The 16,258-nt window shown below is 35.3% G+C and overlaps 1 protein-coding gene across 2 annotated transcripts in view; it reads right to left on the bottom strand.

The window, feature by feature from the left end:
- LOC144450880 (advillin-like) overlaps positions 1-16,258 on the bottom strand; it is a 54,061-nt gene that overhangs the window by 11,381 nt on the left and 26,422 nt on the right. The window contains exons 9-13 of one of the 2 annotated variants that reach the window (XM_078141627.1): positions 12,668-12,821; positions 7,067-7,167; positions 6,315-6,452; positions 5,469-5,555; positions 44-115 (exon numbers count right to left, since the gene is read on the bottom strand). In XM_078141627.1, coding sequence (XP_077997753.1) covers positions 44-115; positions 5,469-5,555; positions 6,315-6,452; positions 7,067-7,167; positions 12,668-12,821 — 552 coding nt within the window. The remainder of the gene's footprint in view (positions 1-43; positions 116-5,468; positions 5,556-6,314; positions 6,453-7,066; positions 7,168-12,667; positions 12,822-16,258) is intronic. The other variant, XM_078141626.1, reaches the window with a different exon arrangement.

The following is a 16,258-nucleotide window of genomic DNA, read 5'->3' as shown; positions in this document are numbered from 1 at the left end:
AGTAAGAACTAGTTGATGGACTAGCTCACTTCAGATACCTTACCTTGTGTATGACTAATTTGCCCTGAAATATTGCAAGAAAGTGTTTACATTCCTTGCCCATCACTTGCCGGACCTGCAGAAATAAGTCCATGGTATAGTCATAAATTAGGAACATGTTGGTTGCATCCACCAGCCTCACAACAGAATGTATGTATGTATGTATGTATGTATGTATGTATGTATGTATGTATGTATGTATGTATGTATGTATGTATGTATGTATGTATGTATGTATGTATGTATGTATGTATGTATGTATGTATGTATGTATGTATGTATGTATGTATGTATGTATGTATGTATGTACGTACGTACGTACGTACGTACGTACGTACATACATACGTACGTGTATGTACACAGGACTGTATGTACATGTTGATAATGTCCAGTATGTGACTATGTTGTTATGTTATTAATTAGCATTACTGTGTATAGTATATAACAGTATGAACATATACATAACTGTATGTACACACTGATCATGGTCATAATCTGTACGTTTGTTATGTTGTCCATACATAGATGTATGTAACTGTGACATCTACAACCATTACAATGCATAATGTGTTTATGTTGCGAGACAGTCAACAACTGTACAGTTAGTGTGTTTACACTGATGTGATGGTGTGAATATAAATGCCGTTTCAGTGGAGAATGTGACTGTATTAGACGGACTGAAGACAATATGTATTATTTTATATTGTGTTGAATGGTGTAATTACAAGGCAGGGTAAATGTAATATACTTGAACAATATGGGTGTGAATGCAACATTTGTTAATTTGGGTGTGAACAATACTTGGGCTAGTCTAGGTGTGAACGTTACTTTTCTGTTAGTCTGGGTAAGGGTGTGACAATACAGTGAACAGGATAGGGACAAGTGTGACCTCTAAGCCAATTTGACGTGCCACTGACACACACAATTTCTAGTGACGCACCAAAATTTGGTGTTCCCCTATCTCTATGTCTTGCGTGTGCCCCTCTAAGTCAATCTGATGTGCCACTGACACACACAATTTCTAGTGACGCACCAAAATTTGGTGTTCCACTATCTCTTACTATGTGGTGACTCACAAGACATGCCAGTTTGACTCACAACAACAAAATGTGGCTATCATTAGAGGATACACTGATAGAGATTGATAGTCATTACATTACAATCTCAGGAACATATAGGATAATGTAAATGCAGTGAAAAGATTTGAATCTCATTAAGAAATAACTGAACCTACATATGTGAGTCTAGAAAGCATACATTATGATGAAATACAGCAATGAAAATTAACATAAAGTTACCAAGAGTGAGCTAGACCAGAAAATGAATCATGATAATTTTAAAAGAATAATACATGTATGAATGTAAAGAAATAACACAGACAGAAATGTTAACAATTATACTTGTTAATAATTAAAGTGACCATATGGATGAGGATTGGGTATTTATTTTGGATTTTTTATCAATTAAAAACAATTTTATCATGGCTTCCTACTTGAAAAATCAATGTGAAACAACATATGCCAAGTCCTTGTTTGTAACTCAATAAATTGCAAAAGACTGATAAGTGTGTAAAATGTTTGTTATTGTATGTACAATAACAAATTTTTACACTTTTTTTTTTTTTTTTTTTTTTTTTTTTTAGCTTTTTGCAATGTATGGGTCACAAACGCATACTTTGTCAATGTTGTTTCATGTTGATTTGTAAAAAAGGCAGCTATGATCAAATTCTTTTATAAATGAAAAATCCAAAATAAATACTAAATCCATATGGTCACTTTAACATTAAATGTGTACATATTCAAACAACATGCAATGTTAAAAAGTTCATTGAAAAATTCATATAAAAAATGAATTGTGAAATACTCTTTTTTTTCATTTGGAATCATTTTTCACTATTTTTTCATTGGTTGGTGTTTTTTCAACAAAATTAAATTACAGAGAATATACTTTCACCTGTAATTAAATACAAAATCAACAAACTTGTAGGTCTACACAAAACAGCCATTTTTTTTCTCTTTTTTGTGCAAATTTTGATCCCTTGAAAATATTGCATACCACAGTATTTTCACATATGAATTACATGATACATGCAATGTAAATATCTCAAGTAACCATTACGTTGTAGAAAAGTGATAAATGACTTCATTTCATTTCATTGAGAATATAATACCAGAAATATTTTTAGTTGCATGCAGGCAAGTTACACTGTATGGTTACTAAATGTCATGCAATGTTCCATACACTGTATCTATAGTAACATTAGTATGTGTTGAGTGTTGAATAACACATTACAACTGTAGTGTCTTTCATGTGTCATGTAGCACATAACTTTTGTTAAACTATGTTCCATACATCATGTAGCACATTACATTTGTACATTACATTTTGTTAAGTAACATAAAACTGTTAAGGTATGTGTATCATGTAGCACATTACATTTTGTGTAAAGTAACATTAAAACTGTCAAGGTAGGTGTATCATATAGCACATTACATTTTGTGTAAAGTAACATTAAAACTGTCAAGGTATGTGTATCATGTAGCACATTACATTTTGTTAAGTAACATTGAAACTGTCAAGGTATGTGTATCATATAGCACATTACATTTGTACATTACATTTTGTGTTAAGTAACATTACAATTGTTAAGGTATGTGTATCATGTAGCACATTACATTTGTACATTACATTTTGTGTAAAGTAACATTACAATTGTTAAGGTATGTGTATCATGTAGCACATTACATTTGTACATTACATTTTGTGTAAAGTAACATTACAATTGTTAAGGTATGTGTATCATGTAGCACATTACATTTGTACATTACATTTTGTGTAAAGTAACATTAAAACTGTCAAGGTACGTGTATCATGTAGCACATTACATTTGTACATTATATTTTGTGTTAAGTAACATTAAAACTGTTAAGGTATGTGTATCATATGTAGCACATTGCATTTGTAAGGTATGTTTTGTATGGCGAGTGTAAAATGCCACTCAATCTGTCTGGTGCATAACCTTTCTACAGCTTCTTGGTGTATGTTGACAGTCATACAATTATCTCAGACTGGACTGTAAATGATGCAAGGGATATGATACATGAATGCATTGTTATCAGGGTTAGTACTCCCACCAGCTTTTATATAATATACCCAATGGAAAATTAATGTAAGTTAGCAGGGAACCTTGAATAAGTGTTGGCGTACTTTACTTGTTACTGTCAGCTCCATTTACTAACTCTACACCAGGTATAACACCAGTAAATAGTACTCTTGTTAGTTATCAGTATTAAAAACTGAATTCATGTCAGACAGAAGCTCCCATATTGTATAGGGCAGGAAAGGACATCATGCAGCAGATATATCAAGCAGTGAAGAGATAGGAAGAGGGGTCTCTTGTTGTCTATTTTGCAAGCCCTCCATGCAAACATATAATCTGTTATGTCTGCATACCAGTAATAGAACATAGTAAGAAGTGGTAGCGAGAGTAGAACACACCAGTGTGTCTACTGATAACACACTGTGTGTGCCAAGACAGACTACCAGAACAGAAAGGTGAGTATTGTAGGCACATTCAACATGCTGCAAGTGGTTGGTGTGTAAGAGGAAGAATTAGTTGCATCCCACATGCCGTGGGTGTTAGACGGATTACTTGCAGAGTACCGTGTATGCAGGCTGTATGCAAGTCATGTGTTCATTCCGTGACAACATATTTCTCATAACATGTATGTGTGTGTGTATGTGTGTGTGTGTGTATGTATGTATGTATGTGTGTGTGTGTGTGTGTGTGTGTGTGTGTGTATGTATGTATGTATGTATGTATGTATGTATGTATGTATGTATGTGTGTGTGTATGTGTGTGTGTGTGTGTGTATGTATGTATGTATGTATGTATGTATGTATGTATGTGTATGTATGTATGTATGTAAGTATGTATGTATGTATGTATGTATGTATGTATGTATGTATGTATGTATGTATGTATGTATGTATGTGTGTGTGTGTATGCAATGTGGCATACATGTGAAAGACTGAACATCACATAACATTCACATACACAGAGAAGAGAGATTTGCAAGGCGCAACACTGTGAGTGCAATGCTGTGAGGCTGTAGACACGTTTTGTAAATCCTACAGTTGGTGCAGAAAGCACCAAACACCAGAGAGTGGGCGCAGTGCTATGAGGCTATAGCCAGGTTTTGTAAGTGTGTAGCTGGTACAGAAAGCACCAAACACCATAGAGTGGGTGCAGTGCAGTGCTATCAGAAAAATTCTCCGTCTCACAGATTGCAGACATAGAAAAAACCAGCATCAGCAAGATGGGCAAGGAATAACAAACTGCATTTAAGACAAAGAGAAAATATCAATTTTTATATTCATAATTACAGCAAATTAAACAGAATGCATACCATCCCCACACCAAAACATTTCATAAAATAAAAGAAAACCACTAATGACATACATTTTAATTAAGAGAGCTACAGAATTGCATAAAACAAGGCATATTATGATAGCTTTGAATTGAAAAACTCTCCCTTATACCACAAATCTGTTATAGAGAGTTTGCACTGCTATATTTATATATGCAACTATATATATTTATCCATGTACAAAGTTATCTACTATGTTATGATGTGTGGTTGTTGTTAGTGAGTGTAGATGGTGGACTGGTATGAAGTATTATCAGCAGCTGAATGTGATGCATAACACTACTTTCACATAATACTGTGATGCAATGTGATGCATAACACTACTTCCACATATACTGTGACGCAATGTGATGCATAACACTACTTCCACATAATACTGTGATGCAATGTGATGCATTTATTGTCATGTGATGCTATAATTTTCTTTATGTTATGTCATGTGATAAACTGTTTTTAGTGTGACGTGAAGACAGCTTTTATACATAGTGTGATGCACTAATCTGCTGTATACCGTTATATACCGACAGTTTTATGTTTTGCCGTTTTCATGGTATTGTTGCTTTTGTCATGCAATACCTTTTTCGTTATGTGGTGTTGAACTTGGCTTTCTCATGTCTTCATGACAGTATTGCTGGGCAAAACCCTACTATAGTGTTGTGTCTTTGAAACAGTGTGCTGGACTGTATCCTGTTATAGTGTTGTGTCGTCAATATTTAGTGTATGCGGCTAAACCCCCATCTTAGTGTCACATCTTTGTGACATGGTGTGCTGTGCTGTGCTACACCAAATCTCTGTGTAGTTTGTTGGACTATATCACATGCAGTTGTGTCTTTGTAATGTACTGTGCTGGGCTAAACCCAAGTGTATTGTCTTTGTAATATACTGTGATGGGCTATACCCAATCACAGTGTAGTGTATTTGTAATATACTGTGCTGGGCTAAACCCAAATAAAGTGTGGTGTCTTTGTGAATTAGTGTACTGGCCTATACCCCATTACCTGTACAGCAGCACCACCAACTTCGTCATCCAGTTTGACAGCCATGGCAGCTGATGTTCCTTTCTCATCAGCTGTCGAGTCAACTCCCTAGGAACAAAGAAACAGGTCCATTCACAATAAACATTTGAAAGATGTGTTCTCAAATGAAAACTAGATGATTTACAAATTTTTGTTTTGTTGTGTGTAATAACATGACTTGTCTATTTTCCAGAATTGAAACTTGCCTTGGTGTTTCACTCATGGGACTTGATATTTTTAACACAAAGATAGACATATGTCAACTTTAGACTAACAATAACGGACACACACACACACACACACATTCAAAATATAAATATATCATAAATCATGCTTGCACTGGTATAATTATATTATTCCCCAATATTTGATTTCATTCAACCGGAAAATATTTGAGATATAATAATCTTTATTTATACTGGGTAGTTCTTTAAGTTTATGAATACTTATCTCCCAAGAAGTCCAGTGAGTGCCATTCCTCATGAGTTAATGCAGGAGGAAACCGGAGTACCTGGGGAAAACCTGCACTGTTTGGTAGAGTCAAACTGAATGACACTCTTCTTACTTACAGCGTGGTAAATTTAATCAAACCCTGAATGGGTTAGAACCCTGACCACAGTAGTAAGAGGCAAGTGGTTTAACCACTCGGCCACCGACAACCCTATATAGGGTTTGTCACTACTTGTCTGGTGACTTGACGTGACAATACACCTTAAGCCACTCATCTTTTTCTTGGCTGAATGATGCAAAATATTGAGAAACGATAACTAATTATCTCAGACTGCAAATACATTTTCCTCTTCATCCATAAACCTTTTGTTCACCTACCTGCCAGAAATAGATGATGTAATTTTCCTTGCCGTTCACAAGATATGTGTATTTTATAACGTAACTGTCTCCACCAAAGAACTGGCCATACAAGTTCTTTTCCAGTGGGACCATATCAAAATTTTCAATTCTCCAGATCTAGAAAATGGAACAAAAAACCACCATTTAGCTCCAGCACTACTATCAGGAATAGAGAATAGAAAATATCAACACTATCAATTGTTGAGTTTTCAGTAAGCTTTCTATAGAATACAAGATAGTACACACACACACACACACACACACACACACACACACACACACACGCACACACACACGCACACACACACACACACACACACACACACACACACACACACACACAGAGTTTAGATCATTCTAATATATACTAGTGTACATTATGGCTTGATTACTATGTATGACCATGGCAACATACCTGTCATTGGCCAAAACTCATCTCCTTGGTTACTGTGTACATATAGCCATGACAACATATCTGTGATTAGCTAAAATTCATCTCCTTGGTTACTGCATACATGGCCATGGAAACATACCTGTGATTGGATATAAACTCATCTCCTTTGTTGCTATGTATGTAGCCATGGCAACATGACTATGATTGGCTAAAAACTCACCTCCTTGGTTGCTATGTATGTAGCCATGGCAACATAACTATGATTGGCTAACAACTCACCTCCTTGGTTATGTGTATGTAGCCATGGCAGCATAACTATAATTGGCTAAAAACTCACCTCCTTGGTACCTGATCCATCATCCACCATCTTACTCTGTGCAGCTCTCTGGGGTTCAGCATGCAGGGAGGCTGCATCAAATTTGGTTTGTACAGTGTTGGCTGTTTGTGGTAAAAAATTGAGAATCAGTGAAAAACCATCCTCCCTTGACAACGGAGTGAATGAATGAATGACTGGTGTCAATTGTATATCTAACCACAGACCCTACACTTGTAGGGTCTATGATGTAACATATCAGGTGTGTTAGTAATTGTCTAGTGAGTTGAATTCATGTCAATGAACCTCTCTCAATTTGATATACAAATCTAATACACTACATGCTGTGATATATGTCTGATTTCCCTTTCAGCTTGATGATGGTTACCAAGGCAACACACTCTTTTAAATCTATGAACAATATTCTCATTGCTCGGGTGTGCAGACATCCGACATTGTATTTACAATGTTTTTACATCATTCAAATTTCCTTTACCTGTCTGATGAAATATTTTTGACTTGCGATTAGGACTTTCTTTTATTTCACAGAGAAGACATCAAATTCTGAACTTCTAAGTCTATTTTAAAATTGGCCAGGTTGATTATCTAACTGTTTGCTTTTACAACTTTAATTTGTAAAGAGTTACATCTTTTACTTCCATACCTGTAGCATTTTATTCCCACACTTTTATCATGTATTCATTTTTTAGCATTTTGTGACTTTCGATTTTATCAATTTTATCTATTAGTTTTACCCTGAAGAAGGTAACTGTTGCGTTGCTGAAACGTTGGTTTTAATAAAGATCATCAGAAGATTATAGTGACTGGTCGAGACATCGTTAATTTCTACCTCACATTTTGCCAACATTGAGATGTACTCCCACCCACTTCTTTTAACTTCAACTATCGTAGTTGGACTGAGTTTACTTCTTGGACCGTTATATATAGTTCCTCAGCCTTGTCTGTCAATTATCTATCTCAACAATCACTAAGACAACACGAGTCTGTCTTAATCAGTTTCACATTGAACCACATAACCATGGCAACCATGATGGTAACTGTATAACTATGGAATCCAAAAACGAACCATTGGCTTGGAGATTTTCAAAAAAATTCTTTAAGCCTATCACTGACACCAGATCTGTTTCTTACCGAAAAATTCCAAACATAAACCAACATTTTTAATTGTCTTAGAATAGTTGAGTTACCATGGCAATCAGAACAAATCTAGGCCGATTCATTGGAGATTTTCTTCAATATTAAAGACAGTGTCACAGCTACAGTTATACAGAGAACCAACACTCTGAAAACTATTATACAAGCTTCAATTCACGTTGACAATTTGCAACCTGTCCAAAGCGAGGAATCATCAACATGTCTTACAATTTAAGACCGACTGACTGACTTACCAGTTTAAGTTGTAGAACATAAGACTCATGTCACATGATAATATTTGTGTTTCGATATTAAAATTTAATCCTAGGAAGAGTTAATAATAATGGTGTTAGGTTAACACAAAATGTACGGTTAGTTTCTCCGAATTATTCACGAAGTTAAACAACATTTTGTTTTTCACTGTGAAAGTCAAATAGAATATTACCTTCCTTCTACATTTAAAGTACCCGGTTGTTAATCATTACAGGAAAGTGAATTTGTAATTTAGTTCAGCGTTGTTCACCGATTGTCATGTGACTGTCCTCAATGGTCATATTTAAACTTGCGTATATATTTCAGAAGAGCCCCCTCTATGTCATACTTTGGAAATGTTTTCAAAAAACTTGACACCTGTCGTCTATGGCTATATATTGAAAATTCATTTAGTTTCATCATCACTTGAAACTGTACTTTCTACTCCACATATTGTATATACATGGGAACATTATTTATTACACTATGGTTGAAATGGAATGACACCCTTTCTGTAATATTAAGGCGAGCCACGAATTTAAACTATTTTTTTACAAGAGTGAACCTTTGAGATGAACATAACCAGTACCCTAAGGACTTAACCCTTAAACTACAGCACCCAGGGGGTTTAACACCTATAACTAGCAACTAGCAGCTAGCTATGAGCTTAACCACCTAATTACAGCATGCAGACAAATGCATCACTATTTTAGCATACCCATAACCCATCGGCTTATCCTTATAATATAAAGCATGCAGGGATGTACTCCTGTAATTAGCATACCCAGAACCCATGCATTCAACCTTTCTTATGTACTGTACCCCAGGGGTGTAACCCCTGTAATCACCGGTAACATACCCAGAATGCATGGGCTTTACATTTTACAGTCACCAGGGGGTTGAACCCCTATGATACCCATCACCCACACAATCCCATTTTATCACATTCCTACATCGATGGGGTAGAAACTGTAGTGGGTTGAAACCATGTATGTCGTCATGTGACATGAGACAGTTTGGAATTATGGGTAATCCATCACCATGCTATATTGGGAATGATTTGATTCAACCATGAGATATATGGGTGGTGTGGTGGTATGATAGCATGCAATCATGTTTCACACAGCATGCAACTAAGTTATGTTCTCTACATGTTCAACATATCTTGTTCTATGTACACATCAAATATATTTAATGTTCACGGATGAATACTTCTTGTTCTCATAAAATAGCGTGCTCATTAGCAGCTTGTATCATTTTTGCAAAGTACTCATTAGTTATTTGTCTTTCAACCAGTTCAGGCATGTTAGATTCTGGTTCAAACTGGTTTCAACCGGTTACAGAACTATTGGCAAGCCTGTATCAATTTTGCAATGTAATCATGGGGTTAATTATTTGTCTTTCAACCAGTTCAGTCATGTTGGATCTGGTTTGATCTGGTTCAAACTGGTTTCAACTGATTTGAGGCACTTACAGTCAGCTGGTGAATAGAGGTACATGTAGCATATATAGCAATGAAGACGTCAGAAGTAGAAATCGTCAAAACAAGTCACAGATTCATGTAAAAAAGAGAAAAATAGTTCTCAATATAAATAAACTACACAAACTAAAAGCAAGCAAAGTAATTTTTTTTTACCAAATCTGCAGAAACTGAAAGAAGAAATATGGAAGCCAAAATCTGACAATAGCTATAAACAGATAAGAAATAAGTCAGAAGAAAAAAAGATTACAAGCAAAAAGCTGAAGAAGTTTTGTAAGTTTTTGGTTAGATTTACGGGTTTTCGGTTAGTTTTTTAATTCTTTTAAAGTTGGTTAGTTTTTAAATTTTTTAAAAATATTTTGTTGGTTTATGATGTTAATGATGAAATAAGTTCTAAATTAATATTTTAAGAGTTATTGTGGTAAATACATGCTGTCAGTCTTTCCTATGAAATATTTAATATCATAACCTTAATTTTAATAATTATTGAGAAAAAGTTTTAACTTTTACGCAATTTTGAGGTTCTCCAGCCACACAGCTGTTTGGAGACATGCGCTGGACATCATTTATTCATTATTGCAATTCCATCATCAGCCCCTTCACTTTGACAAGTATAATTTATCAGCATTTCATCATTCAATTCTTTACTTTCAAATATGGTTAATCTCATGCTGTAGTTTAGTCTGTAAGGTATGCCATGGCAGGGCAGGGCGCCCTCACACATCGGTGAAGGTGGAATGACACGACATATCTTACAGTCCAGCTGAAGTTCAGACTTGACATAAAACACATGACACTATAATCACTGCTCAAGACACACAACACTATCTCTGCTGATTTGACTTGACTTGACTTGACTTTCAATTTTCTAAGAATGTACAAATCAAGTGTTTGTTATCATGTCTGTTCATCATTTACAGGGAAACAGTTCAGAACTTCACAATTTTTCTTGGTTATTCTAGATATCCTTTTCCTGCCAAAATCATTGAATAAAAATTCTTGTTTTACTGAAACTTTTTGGCTCATTTAGTATTTATTTTGGACTAAAATCAAGACAATAATAATTATTTATGAATTGGTATCAAAATTGCATCAGAATTTGACTTCAAATAGAATCATATTTCTACTCTACTTTTGAAAATTTAGTTTCAACATTCGTTTGCACATTCCTAACACTGAGGGCGCTGGCATCATTTTAGGTTGCTATCAGAATTCTCAACTATACAATATGTGTAAATGACTCTATAACGTAATATCTTGCGTAATATCTTGCCATACTCAACTATAGGATCAAATAATTTTTATATTTTTGCAAAATGATATGAAAATTCTGCTGGTAGATAAAGTTGAAATGTGTAGGTCACTTTCTTATTAAAACTAGAACACCAAGAAATTGTACAATTCTTGACTGTTTCCCTCAAAATCAATATGCACAATATTTGAAAAGATACAAACCTTGCCCTGTATATACACTAAAATCATACATTATGTAACCATAAGTATTGTACAGACACGGTAGAGCAGTAATTTCAAAAACATTTCGGGGATCACAGGACTTAGATTCATCGCACAGAAGTGCATGCATATAGGCACTTGAAATAATGTATAAAATGGACTCGCACAAAACAAATTTGACACAAAAAGATACTTAAAGAAATAGCTGAAATAAATCTAAATAAAATATAACTCCAGAAAGTCAGCAGTTAATGTATGTTTTAAGGGTACTTTGTAACTGTGTGAGTCAACAGTGCATACATTGACACATTGTTTGTGGGTATTTTGAAACTGACAGAATAGATGGTGTATGCATGAATACAGTTTGTACGGTATGTTTAGTAAGATCACTCCTGGGTGTAATTCTGAACCAAATAGATATATAGAAAGTAAAGAAGAGTGTCTGTGATTAATGGAAATGTGACTGTATAATAGATTGTATTCAGTTGAACTAGAATGTATAAAGGTATTACAAGACATATTGCACAGTACGACAAAATGGTAAATGGGTGTGTGATGGTGTACATAATGTCAGACAGGTATGTCTGGGGTGTGATGAAACTCAGAGCACATGGTGCATATGACATCAGACAAGTGTGCAGGGTGTAATGAAACTGTTCGATAGCTTGGTGTGTATAAAATCAGAAAGGCATGTCTGGGTTTGATGAAACTTGTCAGGGAACATTGTGTATATGACATCAGACATGGCGTATATACATTACAGACACAGGTGTGTATGTGTATGTGTATGTGTGTGTGTCTGTGTGTGTCTGTGTGTGTCTGTGTATGTGTGGGGTTCCCAAACTTGAGCACGGTTGAAGTACATGGCTTATTGAAACCTCATACTGTAGTTTGAAGATCTGACAGAAATATCTACTTGGCTGTCAGAAGGGTGATGTGAGGGGAACCAGACCAATCAATTTGCAACACTTCTGTACGTCCTGGAGGAGGGGTAATCACTTCTTAAAAAGTGAGGGGGTTAACCTTACTGCAACATGGTGATGAGAGATACACACCGATAAAATAATATCAAACTCTCATCAAATGTTTACTGGAGGTTTTTCACACACAGACAGGACTTTGAAGCTATAATATTCCTGCAACCAACAACCACTATATTGAAGCCTCTCCCCTACATTGATTTGATGCCTTCAGTTTCCATATAAGCAGGTATTCTAGATCCAACTCACCTCAACTCCCCCTCCCACCCAAGTACATCTACAACACAGTAACTCCATACTCACCAATTTTGCCTCTGGTGTATGTCTTTCCCATACCAGTAGTTGCTCCCTTATCCTTCCACTGCTTGAAGAGACCCTTGAAAGCTGCAGGCTCAGCCATCTCTATAACAGCTGTACACTTAGTATGCTTGGGGTACTTCTTAGCTGTGATAAAGTTCTATCAGAGCAAAAGCATACATGCTTAGAATTGAAAACCTAAATGAGCCAAGGTAACAACATAGTTCTTACAGAGTAAAAATATGCATGTTTAGAATGGAATATATTTTGTAGTGACAGGATTTGGGACAGTGGCTATGAAATTGTCATATAAACCTAATATTGTCACCACTGGAAATTTTTTGCAATTCTACAGTTTTCAATTAATTCCCCAAAACTAATGTTTACAATTTTTTTAAGCCTGGTGTACATGTACTGTGTTTATACACAAAGTATTTTAGCCACTACTTATTTTCATGTTTTTGTTTTCCAGCAAAAATTAGTGAAAATAAGTCTGCGGCGAAAGTTTCCCGATTTCAATACTTGTACCAAGATAAAAGTTCACAAGTTCACAAAGTAGTGGACATTTCTTGGTAAAAATATCAGTCTTACATATAACTGTAGCATACATGATATTACAAACACAAGAGTAAATTTATATATATCTACCTACCAACATTGCCAATATGCATCAGTATACACGACAGACCTTCAAAACAGCCCTCCCACCTCCAATGCCCCCCCCCCCTCCCACAACAAAAATCACAAATTTTACTATACATTCCTTCATGCATTTTATGCTAAAGTAGATCAAAAATCATAAAGTTGTGCTAACAGTGTACTGCAGTATATCAAGAAAGGAAGAGATTGAAAGCTAAGAAGCCATCAAGGTTTTGCTAAGGAGATTACAAGGCAGGTGGCAAATTCAGCAGGAGATATTCTCCAGGGGCAGGGACAGGGACAGGGCAGATGGGCTAAGGTTCAGATCAAATATTCTGACTCCACCCCTTAACTACCACATAACATTATATTGTTATCGGAGTCTAATTTTTATAAAATGTTGGAAGAAATCTTTTTCAAAGCAAAATTTTGATATCAGTTCCCATATAATTACTATTTCTACAAATCCATTCCAAAATGAAACTAACTTGAGCCAAAAAGTGACAGAATAACAGCAATTTGTTGAAAATATTTTTGGAGGGAAAAATGAAATCACTTTTTTGGGCAGCAGTGTGAAAAGTGCAAAAAAGTGATGAAATAACATAAATTTGACTGATTGTGACTTGCCAAAAACACAAAGTAACAAGAATTCACTCAAAATTTTTTAAGCAAAGAAAAAATTTGTTCAACATCTTTTTTGGTGTGAAAGCTGTGAGTAATGAAGGGGTGAGAGTATTTGTCGGGCACGACAGAAATTTTGCCATTTGATTTCTATAGTCCCTGATAAGCTTATTAACTTAATATCATGCCACATCTCATAAGTATATGCGTTATAAGAAACATAAATAATAAGTATAACTCAATACATATTTATATAAGAAATTATGTTTATCATTATTCAACGTGCATGGTGCAAAGAACGGCTATCATGTTAAGACTAGTACAGCAACATATGGACCTATGTCCATGAAGTGTTACATACTACATTTATTGATAATAACATTACATCAGGCAATATACAACATACTTGACATACTACACAATATCAGCCGTTACGTGTACGTACGAGTTAGGCAATACTCAATAAACAATATCGGCCATTACTTGTACGAGTTAGGCAATACTCAAAATACAATATCGGCCATTACTTGTACGAGTTACGCAATACTCAATAAACAATATCGGCCATTACTTGTACGAGTTAGGCAATACTCAATATACAATATCGGCCATTACTTGTACGAGTTAGGCAATACTCAATATACAATATCGGCCATTACTTGTACGAGTTAGGCAATACTCAATATACAACATCGGCCATTACTTGTACGAGTTAGGCAATATACAAAATACTTACTACACGTGATATAAATACTGACCATTTACTGGTTAGAAGTAAGGTATACTACCTGTTACACGATTATTACCATGCAGTTGTTGTTCTTACTTGTCTGAAGTGCAATAGTGAGTTTGTTGCAGCTCTGTTTCTGGTTTACAAACATGTTGTCCGCTGAAGTTACTACAATTGCATGGCATGCTGTCTGAAGCTATTGTAGTGTGGTTGTTTTTACCATGCTGTTAATTTTTTTTGAGTGGTGTGTCTAGAGGGTTGTTTAACAAGTCTACATTGACATAACCTTGTTATCTACACACTCACATAGCACTAACTAGTCAAGACTGATACAGCACATGGTGAATAGAAAGGTGTGATGTTAATACATAAACAGTCATCCATCTGTCCAAGCAGACGTCCATCAATGTATGTAAACATAAACATATGTACGTACACACAACCCTACATCATACACTCGTGTACACACACACACACACACACACACACACACCCACACACACGTATTGCATAAATCAATACATACATACATGTACATACACACACACACACACACACACACACATATATATATATATACACACATACACATAACCTGCATGCATACACACATGAACATGTGTGCAAGGACAGACAGACAGACATACACATATTCAAGTATACATACATGCAAACACTTCTGAAAATTACAAAAGACACAACACAGACTTAACTTTCAACATAAGATGAAACTGCTGTACAGTCTTGACTAGTAGCTATGACTTTGGAGACACTGTGATGAGTGGTATCCATGGAAACATGATACTGAGAGTACAATGCCGGTCAAGTTTTAGTTGAATAATAGATTTTTTAGATAAATGTAATACATGATATATTATGCAGTTGGTTACACATCAAGCAGTTTACAGAGCCAAATGATTGGCTGAATGCTACGCTGCATGGCATGTGTTAACAGGCATTTCTGAATACTGGATGGTTATTGGCTGAATGTGATACTATAAGGTAGGTGTTAACAGGCATTTTTGAATACTGGATGGTTATTGGCTAAATGTAATACTACAGTGCAGTATCGTATTATATCATATCATATCATGCATTAACAACAAAGCATGGTAATTGGCTGAAAGTTATAGTACATACTATATGACAGGAGCAATCACTAGCAATGAAGAATGACTATTGGCTACATGCTATGCACATGACAGGTGTTAAAATATTAATTTGCATAGATGAATTACATGACAGGTGCACTTGAATAATTATTGGCTGAATGTTAAAGTGGCACAATCTGCACTGACATTAACATTATATTGAATGTGGTATTATTGAAGTATTTTCACTTGAGTAAAAAGCATATTAACTCAGTTTGTGCCATTTTAATGTCAGTTCTAACAGTGTATTCATATAGCATCATGACATGATAGTGAAAGCGTGCAACTACTATCATGTGTTTCACTATATATATACACTGTATGCAGAAATGAATACATGCATTAAGTGTTGCCATGGTATGAGTTGTTAGAAACTTGCAGAGACACAGACACAGATACAGTGACAAAGACAGGCAGACACACGCACACACACACACACACACACACACACACAGA

Source organism: Glandiceps talaboti, chromosome 20 (assembly GCF_964340395.1).
Source record: "Glandiceps talaboti chromosome 20, keGlaTala1.1, whole genome shotgun sequence".
In the NCBI taxonomy this organism is placed as follows: domain Eukaryota; kingdom Metazoa; phylum Hemichordata; class Enteropneusta; family Spengelidae; genus Glandiceps; species Glandiceps talaboti.
Note: the sequence above shows the minus strand (reverse complement) of the source record. Positions and strands in the feature narration are given on the sequence as shown.